The 15,869-nt window shown below is 52.7% G+C and overlaps 1 protein-coding gene and 2 long non-coding RNA genes across 3 annotated transcripts; 1 reads left to right on the top strand and 2 right to left on the bottom strand.

The window, feature by feature from the left end:
* Positions 1–3: 3 nt before the first annotated feature.
* On the bottom strand, positions 4–4,782 carry LOC126652728 (uncharacterized). The gene is made up of 3 exons (XR_007632033.1): positions 4,718–4,782; positions 3,579–3,725; positions 4–359 (listed from the first exon to the last, which is right to left on the bottom strand). It is a non-coding gene; the product is annotated as an uncharacterized LOC126652728 (long non-coding RNA).
* PLA2G12B (phospholipase A2 group XIIB) lies at positions 4,714–15,322 on the top strand. Its single transcript, XM_050339763.1, has 4 exons — positions 4,714–5,016; positions 9,536–9,624; positions 10,709–10,874; positions 12,424–15,322. Exons 1-4 carry the CDS (start codon positions 4,782–4,784, stop codon positions 12,540–12,542), a joined length of 609 nt encoding a protein of 202 aa, XP_050195720.1. The 5' UTR covers positions 4,714–4,781; the 3' UTR covers positions 12,543–15,322.
* On the bottom strand, positions 6,154–7,174 carry LOC126652733 (uncharacterized). The gene is made up of 3 exons (XR_007632035.1): positions 7,065–7,174; positions 6,572–6,653; positions 6,154–6,173 (listed from the first exon to the last, which is right to left on the bottom strand). It is a non-coding gene; the product is annotated as an uncharacterized LOC126652733 (long non-coding RNA).
* Positions 15,323–15,869: the final 547 nt, after the last annotated feature.

Here is a 15,869-nt window from a genome sequence, read left to right as displayed (position 1 = left end):
AGAGTGTGGCTCAGCCTGTGTCTCCCCAGGGCAGTGATTCGTGGCAGAAGCCGGTGTGGGGTTCAATAACCACACGAGATTCAGGGCTGGGACACCAAACAGGCACAGCAGAGAGACCCTTTCCCAGGGGTGACAACTCTAGAGATCAAAGAACCACTTACTCTGGGTGGTTCCAGGAGGGGGAGGAAAGCACCAGAGACTCCCAACAGCACCACAGGAAGACCAAGCACTCACGTGTAGGAAGCTCAGGCTGACATCTTCCTTATCCAAACCCTGGGTGCTTTATAAGAGCACAGCCATTCCTGGGCTTCGCCCTCGGGAGCAGTGGAGCTCCTGCTTAATTTGTGGCCATCAGGAACCTGCAAAAATCACAGCAAGGGCTGGTTTAGAAGCCTTTGATCCTCTTGCCTGTGGAATGGAGCCTTGTGCTGCTGATGGGAGCGCTTGGCTCAGGGAACTGCCCACGGACACAGCTGATGTGCTGGTGGATTTGGCAGCCACGGGATAGGAAATCAGTCTGAAGTGCACCAGAGTTGGTTTATTTTGGAAAGGGAAGTGGATTCCATGCCCAGCCAGTCTGTGCTGCTGCCCGGCTTAGCAAGGCAGGCCCTGGCCCCTCCCTTGGAGGAAGGGAAGGGCTGTGGATGAGCCCTGTGCTACCCTGACCAGTGCCCAGGTGCTGGGGGGTCCCACCATTCCCCCTGGGGCTCTCCTGGCCAGAGCACGTCCGTGGGGATCACAGCTACAGGAGGAACCCCACCAGGGTAAGGACTGCGGCAGCTGCAGCTGAAAAGGCAGGATGGGGTCAGGGATAGGGAAAAAGGCCTGTGAATGTCACAGGGCAGGGATGAGATCAAGGGAAGGGTCTGACAGTACCACAGAATCCCAGAATGATTTGGGATGAAAGAGAACTTAATGCTCATCTTGTTCCAACTGCCATGCCACACGCAGGGACACCTTCCACTATCCCAACTTGCTCCAAGCTCCATCCAACCTGGCCTTGGACACTTCCAGGGATGGAGCAGCCGCAGCTTCTCTAGGCAACCTGTGCCAGGGCCTCCCCACCCTCAGGGAACAATTCCTTCCCAATATCTAAACCTGTTCTCCGTCAGTTTAAAACCATTCCGCTTGTCCTGTCACTCCATGCCTTGTCCAAAGTCCCTCTGCAGCTCTCTTGGAGCCCCTTTAGGCACTGGAAGGGGCTCTAAGTTCTCCACAGAGCTTTCTCTTCTCCAGGCTGAACAATCCCAATTCTCTCATCCTTACCTCATAAGAGAGGTGCTTCATCCCTCCTCTGGACCTCTCTCTAGCAGCTCTGTCCTCCCTGTGCTGTTCCCCAGGGCTGGAGGCAGCTCTGAGGGGGCAGAGGGGCAGAATCCCCTGCTATGGATGCGGGAAGGCAGCACAAGGCTGAAGGGACCTGTCCAGAGACACCTGGAGAGACTGGACCTGCTCACACACTTTGAGCACAGCCCCCATGAGGGCAGGGGGTCTTCAACCACCCACCTTCCCATCTTCCTGCAGCTGCTGGACTCTGACCCGGCTCAGACTTGGGTATTTCGTCATTGAGCTGCAGTTCTCTGTTCCCATAATCAGTGACTCATCTGGCTCCCAACCCAGCCTTTGAAGCAGCCACAGATCACCCACTAACCTGAACCTCAAGCTGCCTCTTCCCCGTGCCAAACACCAACCAGCAACCCCTGGAACCACCCAAAGCCCACGGAGACAGTGCTCAGTCCCTCAATCCCTCATCCCCAGCAGGACACCAAGGGCAGGATCCTGGGACACAGCACAGACCTGTGGCAGCGTGCTCGGAGAAGGGAATGCACCAGAGGAGCTGGAGCAGCTCCAGTTGCTCTCCCAGTGTGAAACCAAGAGGGATTTTCCAGCTCCATAGGGGATGGGCTTCACTCCCATAAGCATGGGGGACACAGGCGCACGCACCCAGCGTTGGGACGGGTGTAGTCACCTCTCCCTCCGGGTGTAGTCACCTCTCCCTCCCTGCTGCAGGAGCTGCCAACAGCCTGACAGTGTCCCTGGGAATGTGTGACTCACCACAGCCCCGGGGCCGCTCTATATTTAAGCATTACAGAGGCAGGAATGAATGCACGGAGTCAGGAGCTGCGTATCCCGAGGTCAGGACAAGGTTCAGAACCCAGCTGTCAGAGTTCACCGTCCTGGCCAACAGCATCTAAACCTTCAGAGAGGGCAAAACTGGCACAGGGAGGGGGGGATTTACAACTGCAGTGGGTCCAAGCAAGGCCAGGTACCTGCTGTGCACACCCACGTTGGGAAGCTCCTCACTGCTCAGCAGCTCCCCGAGGGAACTGTGTGTGTGACTTTTACTCAATCCTGCATTTTTCCTGGTCTTCAGATCCTAAATTCTGGGTGCAACCGAGCTATTTGCAGCTGGGCTGGAAACGCCTCAGGAGACTGGTGTGGGGAGGGGAGGAAGGAAGCAGGAGGAGGGAAGGAGAGTGGCTCATCCCTGGGGCAGGGCACAGGGGCTGCCACGTTTTGGAAAAGCAGATAAACTGCTTTTTATTCACAGAATCAGCCGGGTTGGAAGGGACCTCTGAGATCATCAAGTCCAACCCTTGATCCACTACCACCGTGGTTACGTTCACAAACTTGCTCCAAGGGCAAGTGGCAAATGGGCAGGAAAGTGTCTGACTCCTCTTTTACCAGGCTCTGCACTTTGCCAGCTCCTCCCTCCCCGCCCTATTCAGCTTTCCTGACTAATTCCAATTGATTTTGCAAACAGCCCGTGCTCCAGAGCCACCCCCTCCAGGCTGCATGTCCTGCTCATGCCACATTCCCTGTGGTTTGCATCCTCTGCAGCCCTGCCAGTACTTTTACCCCCTCTCTGTTTGCCTTCAGCAGCACATGGATCAGCCACCAGGGACCAAGGGATGACAAAAAAAAGGCTGTGTTCTGGAATTGCCTCCAGAGCAACCCTAAAAGGCTCCATATTAAAAGCATGGCACCAAGCACAGACACCCAGGGGCTCTACACATTTCCAAGCCATTCCTAAATAGCTGGTTTGCTTTTTCATTTCTGCCAGGCTGTTGGTAAGGGCTGGGAACACTGGGACTGCAAACTGGAGTGTCAGGCAGAGACACCAATGGCTCCACTCACTGTGAGACACAGCAGGGGACTGTTCAGCCCAATTTTCCCTGCACTGGAGCTCCCTGACAGCAAATTCCAGGGACCATTTCCACCCATGACTGACAGACTAGTCCACAGCACGGTCTGAACAGCAGGACAGGTCTGAGCTCTGCAGTGTTCCTGCAGGGAAATCCTCACTTCACCATCCTTTGCTTAGTGCCAGGGGTGACACAGCTGTCACAAAAGGCTCACTTAGAGGCAGGGGCTGGCTGGTTCCCAGGATCCAGGGAACAGACTCTCTTGGAGCAACCTGGCACCTCTAGCTCAGCCCAAAACATCACCCTAATTTCTCACCACGTATTACAGTCTTCTCCCTCCTTGTCTGCAGCTTGAACACTGCCAACCCCTCTTCCCAAAGGAGTGGGAACCAACCACCTTGTTTGCTCCTCTTCCCCACTTCTCTGACTTACCTGTCTGGGAAACCAAGACTCGGCTGTGGTGCCTCCTCCTTTATCCCAAGTCTGGAGCACATCACACATGGCCACATCCAGAAAGACACAGGCACTGCCACGGGGCTCTGGCCCTTCAGAAGCAGCAACACAGCAGGGCTGAGTCTCCTGCAAAACAATAAAATGCCAGAATTTGCAATTGTGTTTGCCATATATTTGAAAGACTCACTGCCCAGCTTCCCCTGAGGGGCAGTGCTGTGCTGGGACACATCCCAAAAGTTTTCTGGGAGCAGCCAGAGGCTTCCCATGCCGTTTTCCTTCCCTATTCTTTATCAGTGTTTTTTTTTGTCTTTTTGCTACTCGTGTTCATTTGATTGTTTCCTTTTTAATGAGTAACTTCCTTGAACTGTCCATCAGCTGTGCAGGCCCCTGGGCCCTGGCAGGGCAGTCCCACCCCAGAGCCAGGACCTGCAGTTCCCCCACAAGCCCCTGTCCTGGCTCAGGTTTTGGTGCCAGCCCTTCCTTGCTCTGGATCACCAATGCTGCATGTTTAATTTGGCAACGCTGGCATTCCACAGAGCTGTAACATCAGCCTTCAGGAGCCCCATCAAAGGCAAATACTCATCTGCAACACTGACACTGGAAGTGCAGGTGATGCCAAGGAATTGCCCTGAATGCAGTGTTTGTAACCCCAAACTATTCTAAGTTGCTGGATCAACCCCTCCGGGGCTCTGTGGTCCCACGGGATTTGCTGGGAGCAGCTAGGCTGGGTCTCATCCCACCCCATCCCGTGCCCAGGAGGCACTGGGAAAAGGCAAGGGGTGCTCCTCAGTGTGCTGATCCACTGCTTGAGCAGCAGAAATTTTGGATAGAGATACTCATCTCCCAGCAGGCTGGGGAGGGAGTGAGGTGGCCTTGAGGGGCAGGTGGAGGGTCCTGGGCAGACAGACCCCGCTCAGCCCCCCAGGGAGGGGTCCCTCTTGGGGAGCTGGAGCCCTGGCGCCGTGGGGGCTGAGCCTGTTCCAGCGGGGTTGTGCAAACTCACACCTCTGTGAGGTGAACTTGGTCCCAAACCCCGGCGCTGCACTTTGCTCTCCCACTGCAGTGACCTCACGTCGGCTCCCTGGCAGTGTCTAAAGTCCAGGGAGGGGGTGCTTTACCTGCCTCCCACCCAGGGCAGCTCGATCCCACTGCTCCCCGAGGGCTGTGGGGCTGGAGGGCAGCATGAGGCTGCTGCTGCCGGCAGCGCTGCTGTGCCTGTCCCTGGGGCTGGGGCACTGCTCCGAGGGGGCAGCGCAGGAGAGCACCGGCCAGCAGGATCCACGGGCAGAGTCATCCTACTCCGACTGGGGCATCGACACCATCCGGGACAGCTTCGAAACGGTCAACAGCTACTTCGACTCCTTCCTGGAGCTGCTCGGGGGGAAGAACGGGGTCTGTCAGTACAGATGTCGGTATGGTGAGTGACCCTCTCCTTCCCTCTCTCAGCGCTCCCCTCCCTGAGACCCACAGCCAGCTCAGCTCCTCCTCTCCATGACCTGCCCCTCGCTGTGCTGGGCACAGTCACAGCTGCTGTGCCCGTGCCCGCACAGGGACCCTGAGCCCTCACCTTTCCCCGTGCCCAAGAACAGCCCCTGTGCAGGGGGAGGGAGGAGAGGACACAGGTTTGGCAGGAGGGGCTCGTAGGTACCGAGGCTGCCAGGAGCCCTGTAGAGGAGCAGGGTGGGCAGAGAGGCCCCAGAGGGGAGGCTGAGCCCGCGGCCCCAATGTCAGCAACCTTAGGAGTGTCCTTACCCAGCAGCTGTGAGCTGGCCAATGCCGTGGGCTGGAGGAGGGGAGAGAACAGGGAGGAGACTGGGGGGAACCTTTAGTACTCGTGGTGGAAATGAGGCAGCTCCCGCTTGCCTTGGGACTTTAGAGTGATTTACCAAAAAGGAGGAATTTTGTTTCTCCCAGAGCCAGGAGGAAGGGGGTCTCAGGGAGGGCAGGGCAGGGCACAGGGTGTGCAGAGCTGCAGGTCTGTGGGGTGGCAGACACGGGCAGCATCAGCCATCAGCAGGGTACCTGCTGAAACAACCTGCTTGGGAGCAAGCAAGGAGGCTTCCTACAGACTGTATCCTCTCCCCAGCCTCCTGCAACTGTCCCCACAGCAAATCTTGTCCTCTGTCACCTCAGCCCCCCAAGCTCAGGCTGCCTCTCTGCAGCAGCTCAGGAGGGCCACAGGCATCCCCCAGACACATCCCCCACAGCATCCCCCCACAGCTGCCCATGGGGCAGCCTGTCCCCGTGTCACAGTGTGGCAGTGACAACCTCCTAAAGGTCCTCACCGTGCTCCAAATTCAGAGCAGAAAGGGGCCTGCCCTTCTGAATGTAGAGGCTGAAACCCCTGGCAGTGGGAATAACGTGGCTGGGGCTGCAGCGTGCCTGAGGCAATGCTGGTACTCAGAGCTGGTTTCAGGGAGCCTCAGGACTCACCAAATCCTGGAGAAGTCACTGCTTTTGGACACATCCTTAGGGCTCTCCCTGCCTCTGCCCCTGTGAAGAGCACCTCCAGACAGCAGCACAGATCCCCGCCCACAGCCCGAGGGTGTCCCGGGTTTTACTGGAGCAGTTTTACTTAGAAAGGAAAACGAACAAGCACATCGTTATCCCAGTTCTCATTCTCTGCTGAACAGCTCATCAGTCACTGGCTGAAGGAGGAAATTATTGAAACACTGCCCATGTGCCTCCAAGGGTCTTGCTGGAGACCCTTCCAGGACCATTTGCCCGTGCCAGTCTCTAGCACAGACACTGCAAACTCTGAGTGATGAAGATGCCAGGATGATCCCACACCAGTGAGATCCAGTCTGTGCCCAAAAGAACAAACACAAACCATCTTTATGCTGAATCAGGGCCTGAATGCTTTTTTCCCCAGGCATGAAGAAAAAAAAAAAATTATGCCTTCTACTTTCTTCCATTTCACCCAAGAAATACCAATAATAGCTTATTTTGCCCCAGAAAAGGTCAGGGCTCACCTCTGATTGCCACATCCATCTTCAGCTGAGCACATGGCACCTGGCTCTAAGACTCTCCCGATTTTTCAGCAGCTACTGAGGTCTGCAAACAAACAACTTGATGGATTATTCCCTGAAATCAGGACATTAGGGTTACACAGGCATTCACTGACCAACAGCTCCTCCTGCTTACAAAGTCCCTCTGGGCATCCCAGGGGAAACAAAGAGCCTGAGCTGGGAGCAAAGCCCTTGTAGCTTCCTTCAGCTCCCTGAGCAGGCAGGACTTCAATGCTTTGCCCAGCATTTGGCCCTGAAGGCCTTGAGATGAGGAGGCACCTCCAGGCTGTGGGAAAAGAGCCTTCAAAGTCAGGCTCTCCAGCACTGCACTAAAAGGCTGTGGGAAGCAGGGGGGAACCTCTGCTCAAAGCCTGCCTGGGGCGCAGAAACAACAATGGACCACCCAAAACCGCCAGGAGCCCCGAGACCATCCATTCACAGCCAGAAATACACTCACCTCCCCCTGCCAGGGTCCCAGCACTGCAGTGTCTGAGACCTCCTGCATCGCCAGCAGCTGCTCCAGCCAGCTGGCTGCTTTCCAGCCCCTTGGAACAGCTGCAACAGCCTGGAGACATTAAAATGCATCAGGGAAACTCAGCTTCAGCTCCAAGGCTCTGCCAACAAGGCAGTGCCCTGGAATATATTTTCTTGCCTGCAAGGATGGGCAAGCAATAAGTGGTAACAGGAGCAGGGAGTTGCTGCTCGCAGAGAGTCGGGAACGCCTGGTATTTCTGATTTGCTTTTGTTTTCCTGCTAACTACGAAGCAAGGCGTGGGAGAGAGGTTAATAGTGGTGCAAGAGTTCACAAAGAGGCACTTTACAAATTATTAAGCTCTGTTTTCAGAGAGGAGGGGGGGGGCGGGTTTCCTACAGGGGCTCATCTTGAAGGCAGTTCAGTGTTTTGTTGATCACCACAACTCTCACGTGAGGGTTTTTTTCCTCAGGACAACTTTCCAAGGCATTCCAACAGCTGTGACTTCAGCTTAATGCAAGGTTTGCTCTGGAAACAGAGTTATCTGGGGCATGGAACTAGATGAAGGAGCTTGGAACTCTCCATATCCCTAAACATTCTCACCCCTACTCTGACTTACCTTATACCATTTAACTGGCAATGTGCTGCAGGAACAGAACTTACTATCAGTATTACAAGCAAGTCATTCCAATTTGACTCCATCCTGCAAAACCCACTGTGGACTTTGACCTTTGTCTCCTACCTCAGGCTCAGGAACATTTGAATTCTGAGTCCCAACAAGGCTCATTTGGAAGGGGGAAATTGGCTGTTAGCATCTTACAGCTGGACAGGATTTCAGTTTGTTGTTTATTTGTTGCAAATCTGTTATTTAAACTAAACCACCCTGGCAATTTTTAACTGAGCAGGTGCTGGGAACACTCCTACATAAGACCTTTAGAGGCATTTGGCTGGGAGGTCTTCTAAAGAGCATAGTAGATTTATGGCTATATTAACCACTGGCATTTTAGGTACCTCAACACAAAAAAGGGGAAGGAGTCCTAAATAATTATTAGTGCTGACAAGGAGAAAGCAGTGGAAATTGAGTTTAAAAGAACCCAACCCTGTCTGAAGGGCCGAACTAGATCCATTTAATATCTATATAAATTTTCTAGCAGTGCTCAGGGAATTAGAAACTTAACCCTTGATGTGCTGGACGTACAGAAGACTCAGCTTACACGTTTTTGTTGAAACATTCACACAGCTTACAGTGCCTTCCCAGAGCAATGACAGGACCTGAGGGAATGGCTGGAGCTGTGTCAGGGCAGGGTCAGGTTAGATCTCAGGAAAAGGTTCTTCCCCCAGAGGGTGGTTGGCACTGAACAGGCTCCCCAGGGCAGTGGGCACAGCCCCAAGGCTGCCAGAGCTCCAGGAGCATTTGGGACATGGTGGGATTGTTGGGGTCTCTGTGCATGACCAGGAGTTGGACTGGATGATCCCTGTGTGTCCCTGTTGGAAGGGATATCCTGATCCCTTTCAACTCAGGATATTCTGTGACAAATGTCTTGTTTTAACACCTCACTCTGCATTGGAGATCCCCATTTTATGAGCCCAGCTGGGACAGAAACGAGCACTGAGCACACACTGAGGGAGAGTTCAGAGAAACCCAGCTCCCTGAGGGTGGTCTCCACAACTTCTCCAGGGGATAAACCTCTCCCACCTTTAAACACACTCCTTGCACAGCAGGACCAAGGCACACAAGCAGCCTGGAGACTCGTCCTCCCCAAACAGGAGATGCTGGCTTAGATGGAGATGGGGGTGAGGTGGGAATGAGAGAGAGGATGAGACAAGGCAGGGAATAGCCACATCTCCTTTCCACATAGAGTGTTATCTCTCCAGTCCTGAGCAGCCACCCCTCAGCCATCCACTCTGTCAGGACCTGCACACCTTCAGAAATCCAATTAAAATGGTTAAAATGCTGCTGAAGCTACTTATTGTTTGCTGGACTCTTTCCACATTAGGTAAATAATTATTCACAGAGGGAATTCTTGTTCCTTTATGCGTATTAAGAAGCAGACTGAGGGAGGTGCAGGGATTAAAGGAACAGAAATGATTTGCAAAACGTGGCAGTGCATCACCATCTGCAGAAAATGGACCAAGGAGACCTGCTCAGAGCCACGTCAGACATGCAAGGTCTAACACAATTTTGTGGAGCCCCATAGCACACCAACACTCCAAGAAAGAGCTGAGGGTGGAAAGAAACCCCTTGCTAAGTGAGTGGTGTAAGTAGTAGCTTCTTGGAGGAGTTAAACCCCCATCTGGGTGATCCCAGCTGTGCAGAGCTCTCGGGAGGCACATTCCTGGACCGGAATGAAGCGTTTGGGGATGCAGACCAAAGGGGAGCTGCCTGACACTCCTTGCTTTTTGGTGCTACCTCTTGGGAAGAGGGGCTTTCCTAACCCTTGTCCTTCCTTTCTCAGGGAAGGCTCCGATGCCGCGGCCTCACTACAAACCCCAGGAACCCAACGGCTGCAGCTCCCACTTCCTGGGGCTCAAGGTACCCGAAAGTGTATGTACTGCCACACCCCCCCATTCCCACATGGGGCGGCTCCCTAATCACAAAGCCAGCTAATAATCCTGGGAAGAGAGAAGGGAACACACTCAGCGCTGCACACAGCAATACCTGAGTGCATCCTCCACCCCCTCCCAGCCTTTTTGCCTCTGCCGAGCACCGAATTAAACACACCGGGCTTTGATGCTGCACCTGCCTGTTATTTTAAAGGCAATTAATGGAATCCTATTGGAATCGCCGGGAGAGGCACTCCCAGGAGGGTATCAGAGCAGGAATTCCTCCTTAGCTCATGCAGCAATCAGGCAGATTCCTGCCTGAAGGCCCCTCTCCTCGCAGCCCATTTTTGGTGTTAGGTTTAGTCCCTTAAACTCTATCTCGTTGCAAACCTTGTGGGTGTGTCTGTGGTACCTCCTCCTGACACGGGCAATCACGGAACAATTCATCTCCTAAATCTTACATGAGAAAGGCCAAAAAGGAGGAATAATTTATAGCAAGTTAATGAGTCCAACCTCTCCAGAAGGCAGGCCTTCTGCCCCCTCACTCCCATGGTTATTAGCTGAGCTTGCTGTTTACTCCAGGAGAGCAGAACTCCTGTGACCACGCCATGTTTGTCCTTGGCCTCACAAGTGCATCTCTGAGAAATAAGTCATTAGAAACACTTATGGCAGATTTATTAGGCCAAAAAGCAGGACTTGTTATGTTTTGGGAAAAGGAGGAAAGAGGAAACAAAGGGGCTTTTGCCATTGCTGGCAAGGACATGGAGCTCTCTGATGAGCTCTGACAAATGAAAAGCAGCAAATGGTCACGGAGGGGCTGTTCCCCACCTCTCTACCAGAGGTTTATTCCCTGTGACAGAGAGGGGAGAAGGGAATGTGATCTACCCTGCACTGAACCTGCAGCAGTGTCACCACTTTCTTCAGATGGTGAGGGAGCAGCACACGTTCCCTCCCGCTGCCCCAGCTATCCTGGGTAACTTCTGGAGGAGGAGCCGGCTGGGCTCCGCAGCACCTCACCCTGTCACAGCTGCCTGAGCCTGAGGCCAGGACACAGCCCAGGGACACTTCCTTTTCTCTTTCCCCAGCTAGATTTGGGCATCCCTGCCATGACCAAGTGCTGTAACCAGCTGGACATTTGTTACGACACCTGTGGGGCCAACAAGTACCGCTGTGACGCCAAGTTCCGCTGGTGCCTCCACTCCATCTGCTCCGACCTCAAGCGCAGCCTCGGCTTCGTCTCCAAGGTCCAAGGTGGGCTTCCCGGCTGGCATTCCCTGTGGAGGGGAGCAGAGGTGGCAGGGAGGGGAGGGGGAGTGCAAGGAGCCCCTTTTTCCTTGCCGAAAGAAGCAAAAAAAAAGCGGCAGTAGGGAGCAGCACTTCTGCCCTGCGCTTGTCACTGGTGGGTCAGAGTCTCTGTCCCGAGACTGGAGACCCACGGGTGTTTTTGCATTTGGAAAACATTAATTAATATGTAGAAAGGAAAAAAAAAAACAAACCAAAAACTAACAAAAAAACGCTAAAAGCAATTCCTTCAAAGTTTGGATGCCCTCCCAGAGAGTTCAAATACAGGATTGTTTGAAAAACTTTCCAGAGCCAGTAAAGCCACACACACTGAACCTGTCCTGTATGTGGCCAAGGGCCAACAAACTGGGAGAGCCAAGGACAGGACTCCCTGGGATCTGTTCCCAGATAAGAGATGCTGATGGCACCAGGGACACACCACAGTGTGGGTGGTGGCTGAGCCATAGCTGAGCCACCCAGGGCAGATCTGGATTGCCCAGAAGTGCTAATGAAAGCTCTAGTGATGTGTCAGCAGCTCAAGTGCCACCCTGCTTTTGCCTAATTTTAAAAGCCTCGTTCTGCAAGTCCAAGAAGAGCTTTTGGTAAGGGCTGTGTTTGGTAATTTCTGCTGATGCTCTGCTGTAAGGTATCCTTCAACATGCATTTGCTTTCCAAAGGTACAGCCTGATTAGGACACGTGGGAGGTCTGTAACACCAGTGCTAGTGCAGATGGCTCCCCACCCGTGTCACTTCCCTGGGATCCTCTCCACTGAGTCACCAGGAGCTCAGGGAGAGCAGGCAGGGGAAGAGCAGCTGCACTCCCTTTGTGTGGGCACAAACACTCCAGCTGCAGCAGTGCCAGTTTGCCAAAGCCTTGGTTTTTCCACTGACTCACCACAGCCTCTTCAGCTCCTAAAGGAGCTCCAAGGTGTTTGGAGAGGCTGAGATGGGAGAAGACAATCCCAAAGGCAAGGCTTTCCCAAATTTATTATGCATACAACAATCGATGTTATGCCAGTGAGTAAACCCTAAAGTCCTAATAATAACCAATTATTTACCGACAAGCAGTTTCAGGGTTGTTTTTTGGGATGAGGAGGGGCTAGGAGTCAGACACTCAGCTGTTCCAACTGCAGGAGGGTTTTTCATGCTGGTATCATAACTCCCCAAAAGCACAAAAAGGTTGGTTAATAGTGGCTATAGGCTAAACTGAGGGGAGAGGCAGCCAGGAAAGACAGCAGTGTGGAGGTCTCCTGGGAAATCTGCTTGGTAAACAGTGCTGTTTGCAGAGCCCCTGGTGATCCATCAACCAGTAAAGCCTGAGAGAGGCAAGAAAGGAGGGGGGTGAGAAGGGAGAGAAGAGGGAGAGAAAGAACCCCCAGCTCCGCAGGAGGGGACGTCGGGGTTTGTACGGATGCAATTCCCAGGGGAGGGGTGAGAGCCCGCAGGGTGCAAACCCCAAACCCCAGGGAGCTCATTGGGGCGCTGTCACTCACCTGCCTGGCCCTGTCCTTGTCCCCAGCCTGCGAGTCCGTGGCAGACACCGTGTTCAACGCCGTGTGGACCCTGGGCTGCCGGCCCTTCATGAACAGCCAGAGGAGCGCCTGCATTTGCAGCGAGGAGGAGCGGGATGAGCTGTGAGGAGCAGCAGCCGCTGCCAAGGATCCCCTCCCCGCACAGTGACTCCTGCCATCCCTCTGGGACTGGGGGGACCTGGGCCATGCCACTCACACCAACCACAGCCCGTGGGCAAAGCGGGGACAGCCTGGGAACACGGGGCAGCCGCAGTTCAACAGCCCTGCTGCCCCTTCCCAAGGCCAGCAGCCTGGCAGAGCCGATGCCAATCTTCTCCATGGACTGACCAGGGGAGGCAAGCAGGATGCAGTGCTGGTTATAAACAAGAGGCTTTACCTTGAACACACATCTGTGAGCTCCCCCTGCTCTGGAACTCTCTAATTTGCAGTGCGAGGCATCAGGTTTCTGCAACTCCTGCGGAATTCCCGGTCCATGGACACGCTATTTACATTTTTCCACCACCGGTGACAGACTGAAGAGGGGTAATTTGCTTTCAGTACATTTTTCCACCACTGGTGACAGACTGAAGAGGGGTAATTTGCTTTCAGTACGTTGCTCACACCCATCCCTGACGTTTTCCATCCCATCACTGCACACCCTGACAACCCTGCATATTTAAATATTTGGTGGATCCTAAAACAATTTAAAACATCTGGAGATTTGATAAACACAAGAAGGACCTGAGGTGTTTGTGACAAAGGCATAACTCACATCTGGGACCAAAGCCCATCACTTCTCAGATGCAAAATCACAGCCCTCCCCCTCCAGTCTCAGGAGATGAAGCTGCTTTTCTTTGGCAGTGTCATCCACATCTATTCAATTATTTTCCTCCCATACCATTTAACAAAGCTTTTCCTTTTGGATCCCTTTGACACGAAATGGCTGGGTATCCACTCCCATCTTTTGCACAAGGGAAACAGGAGGCTCCCAGTGGCCTTGGATGAGATATTCCAAATTCTGGAGGCTTATCTGTCAGATGACAGGGCTTACGTGCTACCTCTATGGGGCTGCTATCAGCAGCCTCAGACACCGCCCCTTCTAAAACGTGGTTAATGCTCCCCATCTGTTGTGGGGAGCTTTTATTGCATGCAAAATTAGAATTTAAAGTGGTATATGGCATCTCATCTCCACCTAGCATTGGCAGACGGCTTTCAGATGGGTTTCTTGTTGCAAGGAAGTTGTTACCGGGTGCTCGTGCCGTGCCATGTAAATATTTCAGCAGCTTCTGCAAACATATTTATGGTTATGTTCTTCCATCTGCCACGGAGAAGTTTAGGCTGCAGAAGGGTGATTTAACCAGAGTGGAAAGAGTCTGTCTTAGTTACCTTTCTTCCAGTTTGGGTCTAAACGTGTGCACAGAGCTATAAATTAAGCAAGCCCCGTATTTCTGTTCTCGGCAGCCGTCTTTGCTTCCCAGAGAACAGCAATGAGGTGTTCAACCGGCCCCAAACAGGCTGAGACAACGAGAGCCCACTAGTATCCAGACCAGAAAAATGGAAGTGACTGCAGGGGCTGTTTTCTGTTATGGAGGACCTTAATTTACACTGATCAGATGCAATGACATCCTTTCCCAGCTGGGCTAATGCCACTGGAGAGGAACATCGCTGTGTGTGTCTGTCTGTTCAGACAGCCTTGCTTATCCATCTAAGAAACACACGCTTTTGCCTGGGGATGGGAAGGAAACGTCCCTCATTCCAGACACTTCCCAAACTCTGCAATTTGTTGGTGAAATGGTGCCTGTTGCCTGTTGAAATGTGAACATCCTCTTATGATTAAATGACAAGGAAATTAAAGCATCCATATTATCCATGCTCAACGGCCAACTGGCTGGCAAATGCCTTCAAATATTTTACAGTTCAAATGACATCAGATTAAAGGCAAGCAACTGCTGGCAGGTAATGATATACACTGGAGAAATCAAAGGGTGCTGAACAGAATCTCTCTGTGCAGACACTGATGCGTTGGAGATGACGCTAACATAAATCAGAATTTCTTCAGGCCCAAACCCTAGGTCAGTGCACGAGCCTTGGGTCACCTTCACTCCCACCCTGCTCCAGACAGGAAGATGACACTGAGCTCACCCTGTGGCTTCTCGTGGACTTCGTGTCTTGGCAGGATTTTTTTTCACCTCCTTCCTGACTTCAACCCATTCAGCCAATGGGTCCTCCACTGACAGCAATCTCTGCTTCCACTCTGTTCCCTTCCCCAGGCAGGGACCAGGACAGCAGGTAAATAGGTTTTTACACCTGGGTATTCCAAACCACAGAAATCTTGGATATCCCAATCCAGATTACTGAGCTAAAGAGCTGCAGAGTGGAAAAGCTGCTTCATGTGAATTTACCAGGAAGAGCTAAATAAGCTGCACAATAACTGAAATAAGCCAGGAAAGGAACCTCTCCCTCCATCACTCCCCCACATCCCTCTCACACGAACAAACACCACTGGTTGCCTCTCCAGAAGGCCCCAGATCATTAACTTAATTTTCCAGCACTTGTTTTATCAAAACAAGTATATTTAGCAAGGGCTGCCTGAACAAAGAAGTGACAGCAGGAAACTGCCCATGTGGTCCTAATGCAGATGTGAATCAGCAGAACAGCAATCCTAGGAGGAGGTTTTTTCCTCCCTTTTTCTTTCACATATGGCTAGATAACACATGAACAGTGTCTTTCCACTTAGACCTACTTATCATCATAGAAATGATGATTTACTCTAACACATACACATATTCCCAGATTGGAAAAGCAGCCATGGAGCCATTTAGAAAAGTCATGAAACTCTCAGCCCATTAAATGCCCATTCCTCACTGGAATCTCACTTGCCAGAACAAATAAATCCATGAAATGGAATATTGCTGAGGTGATTTGTGACTCCCTTCTAAATGATCCCTTCAAACAGGCTCCCCACCCCTTTGAAAGCAGCAACAAATCTTTTTTGCAGTAATTTGGCTGCCTTCAACCAAAGCAGAACACAGGTAATGAAGGATAGGGAGGCTTCCAGCAGACCTCCAAACACGCAGGACGGAGCTGCACAAGGAGAAGCCTCTTGCAGAACACCTCAGGAACACACTGCAGTGCCACAGCCGGCCGTGGAGACGGATCCTTCCTCTTTCATCCTCATTCCTGTCTCTCCTTTGTCCTTCACTGCTCAGTTCCTTCCTTTCAACCCACATCCCCAATCCTTCACCTCAGAGCGCTCCTGCTCCTGAATGAAGGAAGCCCAGAGGAGCCCGAGCTGATCATCTGTTGTGTTTTCTTTGGAAGGAGCTTGACAGCCCCAAGAGATTCCTGACAACCACGATGCCACCAGTCACTGTGTCCCCAGCCACAGCCACTTGAACAGCCCTGCCTGGTGTCTCCTGTCACCAGGGGACAGCCCTGTCCTGAGAACTGCCCA

Source organism: Myiozetetes cayanensis, unplaced genomic scaffold, assembly GCF_022539395.1.
Source record: "Myiozetetes cayanensis isolate MyiCay16 unplaced genomic scaffold, myiCay2020 scf10, whole genome shotgun sequence".
NCBI lineage: Eukaryota > Metazoa > Chordata > Aves > Passeriformes > Tyrannidae > Myiozetetes > Myiozetetes cayanensis.
The sequence above is the reverse complement of the archived record's forward strand: the minus strand, read 5'-3'. Positions and strand labels throughout refer to the sequence as shown.